This window comes from Dendrobates tinctorius, unplaced genomic scaffold (assembly GCF_039654945.1).
Source record: "Dendrobates tinctorius isolate UK_male_01 unplaced genomic scaffold, ASM3965494v1 ptg000135l, whole genome shotgun sequence".
In the NCBI taxonomy this organism is placed as follows: domain Eukaryota; kingdom Metazoa; phylum Chordata; class Amphibia; order Anura; family Dendrobatidae; genus Dendrobates; species Dendrobates tinctorius.
Window position 1 is genome coordinate 608521 of NW_027361803.1, and position 10484 is coordinate 619004.

Sequence of the window (10484 nt, forward strand, 5' to 3'; positions counted from 1 at the left end):
GAGTAGGAAGTGAATCCAGCCTCTTTATCAGTGACAGATTCTACAGCTGTCGCAGCTCCCCTATTTTGCTCCGTGTGAGCTGAGTTGGGTTTTTGCTACTTAACCCTTAGGTTGGGAGGGAGAACGTGGCCCTCTGAGTCCGATGGTAGTTGCGGGCGTTACGAGTTTGAGCCCCGGTTTGCCGCTATTGTCCCCGATCACTCGGGGTTATCAGCCGGGTCTGAGTGCCAGTGCGCCTGCGCGTTGCTCTGATAAATGTAGCCGCGTTGTTTCAGCAGCTGATGCAATAACTGCCGTGTCTCCTCTGCAAGCTCTATGTTGGCTGATTTTACTGGGAGCAACTTAATCTATGTGCGGGTGGGGGTCCCGGGGCCTGATAGAGCCGGCGGTGGCTGTAGGTAGCTAAGAACAGGACCCCAGATTGCCGCTATTGGCCTGTTCGGTTCGGGGCTTGGCTGCCGGGACCGGGAGTCAGTGCTTCTGCCTGCAGGATTGAGTAATTATGAGTGCAGATGTGCCTCTCAGTATGGGCTTAGATATGAGTTGGTTCTTACCGCGGAGTGTAGCGGTGGAGGATATAAGTCCCGGAGGCCTCACTGGGGGCTGGTGGAAGTCCTTATATTGCCGCGGGGGCCCACGGGGGAGCCGCAGTGCGGGTAGGAGGCTGAAGCTGTGTGGAAGTTGGATTCCACACGCTGATACTTCTATGTCCTGGACTTTGGTTGTGTAAAATCCAAATATGAGCTCACTCAGGAGCGGATGCTGGTCCGGATGGTTGTTGGGTGACTTTCTCCCCGATCTTCCAGGCTGAATCTGAGCTTGAGGGAGACAGGCTTAGTAGGCCTGGTAGGCCTCAGCAGGCCTCCTTGCCAATGCGGTTGGGCCTTGTGAGCACAGGCACCAGAGAAAATATTCGATTTTCTTGATCAATACCGTCCAGATAGGCCTGATGTCGGTCTACCAAGTACTCTTGAAGGTTTTTCTGTATGGATTTGACCAAGATGCGCTATATTTCAGTCGATGTTAGTAGATTTAGAAGAGATGCACCGGGAGCTCTCAGACTGCACGTCCTATGCCATGAGCAGTCAAGGTCACGCTCCCAAGAGCGGCTGCTATCAATAGGGAAACCTATGATTATGAAACTACTGATTAGGATCTCCAAACTACGGGGGTATGAAACATTAGACCAAAAAAGTATTTTAAAGGATGCTTGACAAATTAAACACGGTGTCAGTATGTTATAGAGCAGGAAGAGCTGAGCAGATCGATATATAGGTTTGTAGGAGAAAATTCAGTGTAACTTGTATTTTAGTCACTTAAATTTTCTATACTTAGGAGTCCAGTAGGCGGTTCTGTTATGACTGTAGGACCGCCCACTGGACTCCTAAGTATAGAAAGTGCAGAGATTTACATTAACTGGATTAACAGTTCTACTGAATATTTTCCTGTAAAATGATATATCAAGCTGCTCAGCTTCTCGTGCTTTTCAATATGTACAACACAGCAGATTCTTTTTCAAGGGCATTAATTTTTTATAATAAACACCAAATAAACAGAATTTCAGCATTTGACCATAATTAACAAGGATTTATGAGTTGAAAATGGTGATCTGTATGTTTTTTTTAATTTCCTTAAAGAGCGCCACTCTTGTTTAATGGCAGTGCTTGGTATTGCAGCTGACTAAATTGCAAATAGATGTAGAAATGTAAAAAAAAAATATCATTATTTTTGCCTTTCCAGCATTCCATACTTTGAAACAAGCGCTGCAACGGGACAGAACGTAGAAAAATCAGTGGATACTCTCCTGGACTTGATAATGAAACGCATGGAGCAATGCGTGGACAAGACCCAAGTGCCAGACGCGGCTAACGGGGGAAACGCTGGAAAATTAGACGACGCAAAAGAAGGAGGGAGAAAATGTGCCTGTTAGGGTTTAGAAAGTCAAAAAAGTCAAAAAAGTATCATGTCCGGACTGTGAGATCCTTCTACGGCCGATCTGAAACAGCTGACGAACAACCGCGACGCCCCCTAGTGGTCAGCGTTTAAAGCCGGTCATAGATTCATATCACTACCACAGTCTTCAACGGAAAAAAAAAAAAAACTAAAATCCCACCGACCAACCTGTCCCCCCCCCTGACCTTTCATTGTTACGGTATTCGCTATCACCTCTTGTGAAGAAAGTGTTAATCTTATATATTTATATGCATTATAAAAAGACAAAGAAAAAAAAAAGTTTCTTAAAGGGGGAGGGGGGAAGGTGACCGTGGTTAAAAATGGGGTATTTTATTTTTTTTTAATCATCTGGTGTAGATTAAGTTGGATAGGGTATGCAAGCGAGCAAGCTGCACGGCAATCGATTACGCAACCTGGACTGTCCTCCTTGTACTCCTCCACCCTCTTGATTTCTTCCCATTTTTTTTGTTTTTTTCTATCTGTCCGACAAAGAGGTTCTAGCTGTCTACCAAACCTTTGTGAGTGATTCCGACGTATCTTCTCGTCTCTTGTTTCTTTTCTTGGTGCGTGTAAGTGTTGCTATCGATAAACCAAATTGTGTCCCAATCAGGGATGATTTTTTTTTTTTTTGCTCGTTTGTTAATGTTGGGAATGGGCGGCATAGGTGTGCTGTAAGATTTGATGTATATTTGGTTACTATATATATATAATGGTCCTTGGTGTTTCTAAGTCATACCTCGAATGGAATAGCTTCTTTAAGGGGCGTTGCATATCTGTGTGTAGGCGGGGCTTTGATATCACATAAGGTCATATCAGCGGTGCCTATATCTTGTCAGAGAAATCTGCTTTTCCTCCTGGAACTGATGATTAATACTCAGTTTATGGATAAAATCTATATTCAGTGAAGACAGGAGATAGGAGATGACAGTTGGTGCTTGTAAAATTCTGTGGAGAGTGGGGGTGGCAGTTGGTTGTTATAAAGTTCTATGGATAACTGTATGTAATTTCAGTTGAACTAGCAGCAGAATGTCTGTGCCATTTCAGGAGAACTTGCAACGGAATATTTGTGTGATTTCAGGAGAACTTGCAACAGAATGGTTGTGTGATTTCAGGAGAATTTGCAGCAGAATGTTTGTGTGATTTCAGGAGAACTTGCAGCAGAATGTTTGTGCCATTTCAGAAGAACTTGCAGCAGAATATCTGTGTATTTTCAGGAGAACTTGCAGCAGAATGTCTGTGCCATTTCAGGAGAACTTGCAGCAAAATGTCTGTGCCATTTTAGGAGAACTTGCTGCAGAATTTCTGTGTATTTTCAGAAGAACTTGAAGAATGTCTGCTATTTCAAGAGAACTTGCAATGCAATATGTGTGTGATTTCAGGAGAATTTGCAGCAGAATGTTTGTATAATTTCAGGAAAACTTGCAGCAGAATGTGTGATTTCAGGAGAACTTGCAGCAGAATGTTTGTATGATTTTCAGGAGACCTTGCAGCAGAATATTTGTGTTATTTCAGAACTTTCACCAGAATGTCTGTGCCATTTCAGGAGAACTTGAGGCAGAATGTTTGTGCCATTTCAGGAGAACTTGCAACAGAAACTTTGTGTGATTACAGGAGAACTTGCAGCAAAATGTTGGAATTATTTCAGGAGATCTTAAAGCAGAATGTTTGTGCCATTTAAGGAGAACTTGCAGCAGAATATCTGTGCCATTTCAGGAGAATTTGCAGCAGAATGTCTGTGCCATTTCAGAAGAACTTGCAGCTGAATATCTGTGTCTTTTGGACAGAACTTGCCGCATTTATGTCTGTTTAATATCAGGAGAATTTGCAGCAGGAGGTCTGAGGACATTACAGTTCTCCAAAGACTTTTATGAGCACCAACTGTCATCTCCTAGCTCAGTAATGGAAAACTTTGTATGCACTTAAGACAGATTTCACCCATAAATTGGGAATTTTGAGAATGACCAGTCCAGGAGAAGAAAGAAGCAGATTTCTCTGGTAAGATATATTACAAAATTTCTGATTTTCACAGTTACTATTGATTTGCGAAATAAAAATTAAATTGACTGTCAATTTTTAGCCCTATAAGTTCAGCACTGGTTTAAAACTTTACATTTTCTTTCCTAGAACATCTTTAAAGGGGATGTAACATATCATATCAATGACTTTTCCATGTTCCTTATTATGACACGGACTTGTTTTTTTTATAGAGACACCCCCCCTTTCATTTAGGAGCGTTCCTCTATTTTCCCCAGAGTGGAGACCCGCAAATAAAAAGTGGCTCTGGAGGACCTGATGTGTCCAAATATTAAGTATTTTTCCATTTATTTGAATGGACTGCATGTAATACCACATTTTTCCTGTAGTGGCCGCTGCAGGAGAAAGTTGTGGCTGTTAGCAGCTTTTCTTGGCCATAAAAGCTGATCGCTGAAGAGTTCTGAAGCCTGACCTGCAGGCTTGATTTAAAATACTGTATATAAAGCGTGATTGATCTGACTAGCACTTATCAAGGACAGCACTTGAAACACTGGGAATAGAAATACATTTTTTTTTATTATTATTTTTTCTTTTTTTAACAAAGCGAATGCATCAGACTAGCCTGTAAAAAAAAAAAAAAAGTGCCAGTATCCCATGACAATGAGGCTGGTCTCTACTGCGTTATGGCCATGCGTTTAACGCATCCGTTACTTAGCGGCCCTAACGTTATATAACGGATGCGTTAAAGTACCCATTGGCCGCCATTATAGTAACTCATTCTAGCGCATGTCAAATTCGGCATGCCTTAGGGATGTTCCGTTACTTTGTGACGCACCCTTGAACGCGGTCTACCGCATTTTCGGGTGCGTTAGGTCTAACGCACAGCGAACGGACGCATTCACTTTGCATAGACCTGCCTTGCTAGCGCATGTTAACGCATGTTAACGAAATGCTACCATGCGTTAGCGCTATCGGCAAAAATATGCCAAAAAAGACATAGGCGTTAACGCATCCGTTTAACGCAACCGTTAAACGGATGCCACTAACGCAATGGGAACCTAGCCTTATGTTCTATCCCCCCATCTGCTATCAGTTGAATTTTATTTTGTTTTTTTTCTTCGAATTGAAAGCTTTAATACCAAGCAAACGGACAAGAATATTTCTTCCGTTTGTGAACTTAAAAAAAAAAAATAAAAATAAAAAATCTGAATTTGCAAAATGTAGAATCTGGAAAAGTTTCCCAGAAAATAAGTCAGTGGAATACAATGGGCTTCTGATATTGTGAAGATGTAAAGTACTTATTTTTGTGCCAATATACAATATGAATGTCATAAAGAGATTTATTCAGATCTGGTTGTCCGTCCCTTATTTTCCTGCCTTGTCTGGAGGAGTCTTGATCTACATCCTGGGCAGGCCTGTGCTGAATTGCGGCCTGTTTTCGATGGCGGTCTGTGCTGGATGGTGGCCTATTTTCAGTGGCGACCTGTGTTGGATGGTGACCTGTGCTGGATAGTGGCCTGTGTTGGATGGCGGCCTGTGTTGGATGGCGGTCTATGCTGGATGGTGGCCAATTTTCAATGGCAACCTTTGCTGAATGGCGGCCTGTGTTGGATGGCAGCCTGTGCTGGATGGGGATGGGGGCCTGTGCTGGATAGTGGCCTGTGTTGGATGGCAGCCTGTGTTTGATGGTGGCCTGTGTTGGATGGCAGCCTGTTTTCAATGGTGGTCTTTGCTGGATGGTGGCCTGTGTTGGATGGCGGCCTGTGTTGGATGGTGGTCTATGCTGGATGGTGGCCAATTTTCAATGGCAACCTGTGTTGGATGGTGACCTTTGCTGAATGGTGGCCTGTGTTGGATGGCAGCCTGTGCTGGATGGGGGCCTGTACTGGATAGTGGCCTGTGTTGGATGGCAGCCTGTATGTGATGGTGGCCTGTGTTGGATGGCAGCCTGTTTTCAATGGTGGTCTGTGCTGGATGGTGGCCTGTGCTGGATGGTGGCCTGTGCTGGATGGCGGCCTGTGCTGGATGGTGACTGTGATTGTGGGATATCATTTTTGTTTGTATTAATATTTTACTGATTTTCATGGTGTACTCTTGTATGATGAGTTATGTGCTAATTGATGAGTGGCTGTTGTTGCCATCTGATATTAGCCCCCACAGTGCATGCTAATGACATATTGACCTAGCTTGTTGAAACAATGATCCCCTGCTACCCCCCCCCCCGACCTGTGAATGAGGAGGGGGACTTTTAAAATATCTGTGAGGTGAGACACAGATCAGTCATGTGTGGAAGTACTATGATGTGATCACAGCACCTCAGAGAGAAAGAGTATATGTACTATGTTATCCTCTGCTGGATTGATGGACTCTCAATTCCCAGGGCTTTTATCCTGTTACTGAATTGCATTCGGGTTGTGGACTATCTTATCCTTTGCGTGGTGGATTGTATATGGACCTTTCTTATTTTTTGCCTAAATAAAGGTCTTGGAATTGTTCACTCTTCTCTTGCTCTTTTGATTGTGTGATACCGGAGAAGGACCCTGTGACATGGCCTTTGCTGGATGGCGGCCTGTGCTGGATGGTGGCCTGTATTGGATGGTGGCATGTGTTGGATGGCAGCCTCTGTTTGATGGAAACCTGTGCTGGATGGTGGCCTGTGCTGGATGGCGGGCTGTGCTGCTGTGCTGGATGGGTGGCCTGTGTTGGATGGGTGGCCTGTGCTGGATGGGTGGCCTGTGCTGGATGGGTGGCCTGAGTAGGATGGGTGGCCTGTGTTGGATGGTGGCCTGTGTTGGATGGTGGCCTGTGTTGGATGGCAACCTGTGCTGGATGGTGGCCTGTGCTGGATGGCGGCCTGTGCTGCTGTGCTGGATGGGTGGCCTGTGTTGGATGGCGGCCTGTGCTGGATGGGTGGCCTGTGCTGGATGGGTGGCCTGTGCTGGATGGGTGGCCTGTGTTGAATGGGTGGCCTGTGTTGGATGGGCGGCCTGTGTTGGATAGGTGGCCTGTGCTGGATGGGTGGCCTGTTTTTGATGTTGGCTTGTGTTGGATGGTGGCCTACGGTGTTCCATATGTTGATACCCTGTTGCAATCACCAGAAAGAAAGACTAAGGATTCACCAAATTTAAAGGGAATCTGTCACCTCATTTTTCGCATATTAGCTGCGGCCACCGCCATTAGGGGCGTATCTACAGCATTCTGTAATGCTGTAGATAAGCCCCCCGATGTAACCTGAAAGATAAGAAAAATAAGTTAGATTATACTGACCCAGGGGCGGTCCGGTCCGATGGGTTTTGCTGGTCCGGGTCCGGCACCTCCCATCTTCATGCGATGACATCCTCTTCCTGGCATGGCTCCTGCACAGGTGTACTGATTTGCCCTGTTGAGGGCAGAGTAAAGTACTGCAGTGTGCAGGCGACGGACCTTTCCCGGCGCCTGCGCACTGCAGTACTTTCTGCCCTCAACGGGGCAGAGAATTATGCCTGCGCAGGAGCTGCGACAGAAGCAAGGAAGAGGACATAATCACATGAAGATGGGAGGCACCGGACCGCGACACCCATCGGACTGGACCGCCCCCATGGTGAGTATAATCTAACTTGTTTTTCTTCTCTTTCAGGTTACATCGGGGGCTTATCTACAGCATTACAGAATGCTGTAGATAAGCCGCTAATGGTGGTGGCCGCAGCTTATATGCGAAAAATAAGGTGACAGATTCCCTTTAAGTCTTAATAGTGTAAATATTAAGATAATGTTCACCAACTTTCTACAGAAATGTTTTTAATAAAACATCTCTTTTCTTGTTATATCTCTAAAAATGTCAAAAAGTGAATTAAAACAAAATGTGTATGGCCATTTATCTTTACTAGGCCTGGAAAACACAATAGACAATTAAATGATGTCCCTACCTTTCGACGTAGGTTGGCACCCTACAAACACGAAAATGGCAGTAACAAATGCAGTCCAGCCGCGCATGCACATGTTGCGTAATGGTGGAGCGCATCACGCTCTACCCCGCGCATGCGCTGTGACTTCATGTGTGTCGAATATGCACCAGGTAATATGGTCAGGTTGGTCAGAGGATACAATTGTCTTCAGGGAGCATGAAGCATCATGGTGGAGCCCCTAGATATTATTCTGGGGCGTTACATAGATGACATGTTACTACTTTGGTCAGAAGATGCTCAGTCCTTCACTGAATTTGTGAGAGAATTGAACACCAATGCCCTATTGTCACGTCGCTGTCAGACTCGGGGCCTGCTGTTCCGGCTTCGGCCACTAGGAGGGGCCGGACTGGCACGTCGCCGTCGGACTCGGGGACGGCTGTTCCTGCCTCGGCCACTGGGAGGCACCGTGGTTCACCCCTGGGTGAGGGTGGTGACAGAGAAGAGGCTCCTGCGCAGGCATCTGGTGGGTGCAGGTTCCGCCCCTCTGTCAGTCATGTAGGGCTTACTGCATCACCATCTGGCCTGGTCCTGGGGGCGGTCGTAATTACATCATCAGTCCGGGAACCTGTGAGGGATGACCTGATCCCTCAAATACCTTGGGACTGGTCTTGCAAGCTGCCGGATATATTCTTGGTTCCCCTGCGTGCCACTGTGTGAATTGCTATAGTTAACTCTGACCTCAGCCTGGATTTCTGACCATTCTATTGCCTGCCATTTTTGTACCTCTGCCTCTCTTCTGATTTTTTGACGCTGACCTTCGCTTGGATTCCTGACCCTTCTGCTGCCTGCTGATTCTGTACCTTTTTTGCCCTTCTAGTTTTACTGACCTTGGCCCAGACTTTTGACTCTTCTTCTGCCTACTGATTTTGCCCCTCTGCTGCCCTCCGGCCTCCAACTCCCACCTCCTGACCACGATTACGGGTTTTAGTTTTAACCCCTTGGCGGCCGTCCTGCTCTGGTCCACTGCTCCACCAGACAGCTACCCCCTGGGCCTTGCTACAATTCCAGATCCCTGTATAGGGGTTAAGGGTCTCGGGGTTACTCGGGGTGCTGTTCCTACTGCAGCCCAGATTCGCAGACGGCCGTCACACCTAGGCCTCAACCTTGTCCATGAAGTTAATCACGACACAATCAATTTATTTGGATGTCAAAATCAGCAGAGGCACTCTTGGACATCTCATGATGGAAACTTTCCAAAAAACTATCACTACCATTAATCTCTTGCGGTGGGACAGCCATCACCCATCCTAGTTTGAAAAGGGGAATTCGGAAAGGACAGTATTCTCCACAACAGGAGAAATTGTTCATCGTCGACTAGGTTCCATCTCAGAGACAGATTCCCGGATAGAAAATACCCCTTGACCATTTTGAATGAAGCCTTTAAAAACATGAACCACCAGAGATATTTCATCATTCCTAAAAAAATTATAAAAAATAAAGGGAAATGTGGTGAGGATATCAACATAAAGGATAGCATTTTACCATATTGTGTAATCAAAAATGGGAAAAAAAAATCCAAGTGCGGTAAAATTGCAAAAAAAAGTGCAATGCCACACTTGTGTTTTTTCACCGTGTTCACTAAATGCTAAAACTGACCCGCAATTATGATTCTCCAGGTCATTACGAATTCATAGACACCAAACATGTCTAGGTGAAAAAAAATTCCCCAATTTTTTTTTAAATTGCGACATTTTCCGATATTCAAAGCATCTACATTTTTTGTGATTTTGGGTTGGGTGAAGGATTATTTTTTGTGTGCCGAGCTGACGTTTTTAATTATACCATTTTGATGTAGATCCAATCTTTTGATTACCTAACAGCTCTCCTGCTTCTCTGCCCTTTCCCCGCCTGATGTCTGCCTTCTGTCTCTGACTGACAGACCACTGAAACAGGAGTCAGAAATCTGTCAGTGAGAGACAGCAGGCAGGCAGCGGGCGGGGAAAAGTCAAGAAAGATGTAGCAGACTTTGGAGTTCTACACTGTTCTACTGTTCAGAGACACCAGCACAAATATGGCCTTCATGGAAGAGTTATCAGAAGAAAACCTCTCCTGCATCCTCACCATACAATTCAGTGTCAGAAGTATGCAAAAGAAGATGTAAACAAGCCTCATGCATTTCGGAAACAAGTCCTGTGGACGGATGAGGGTAAAACAGAACTCTGGCCACAATGATCAAAGGTATGTGTGGAGAAAAAAGGGCACAGAATTTCAGGAAAAGAACATCTTGCCCAACCTTTACTCATGGGTGTGGATCACTCATGCTTTGGGGTTGTGTTGCAGCCAATGGCATGGGAAACATTGCACAGGTAGTGGGAAAAATGGATTCATTGAAATTTCAACAAATTGTTGATGCAAACATAACACCATCTGTAAAAAAGCTGAAGTGGAAAAGAGGAAGAGGACGGCTTCTACTACAAATGGATAATGATCCTATACACGTCAAAATTCACAATAGACAAACTCAAATGGCGCAAAGTGAAGGTTTTACAATGGCCCTCACAGTCCTCTCATCTGAATATCATTGAAAATCTGTGGCCAAACCTCAAAATAGCAGAGGATGGAAGACGACCCAGGAATCTCAAGGAGATAGAAGAATTTCCCAAGGAAGATTCG

The 10484-nt window shown here is 45.2% G+C and overlaps 1 protein-coding gene across 5 annotated transcripts in view; it reads left to right on the forward strand.

Annotated features, from left to right (window-relative positions):
* RAB27B (RAB27B, member RAS oncogene family) overlaps positions 1 to 5276 on the forward strand; it is a 294567-nt gene extending 289291 nt beyond the window's left edge. For all 5 annotated transcript variants that reach the window (XM_073543827.1, XM_073543830.1, XM_073543828.1 and 2 more), the window contains one exon: positions 1741 to 5276. In XM_073543827.1, the coding sequence (XP_073399928.1) occupies positions 1741 to 1930 (190 nt within the window). In that variant the 3' untranslated portion in view covers positions 1931 to 5276. The remainder of the gene's footprint in view (positions 1 to 1740) is intronic.
* Positions 5277 to 10484: the final 5208 nt, after the last annotated feature.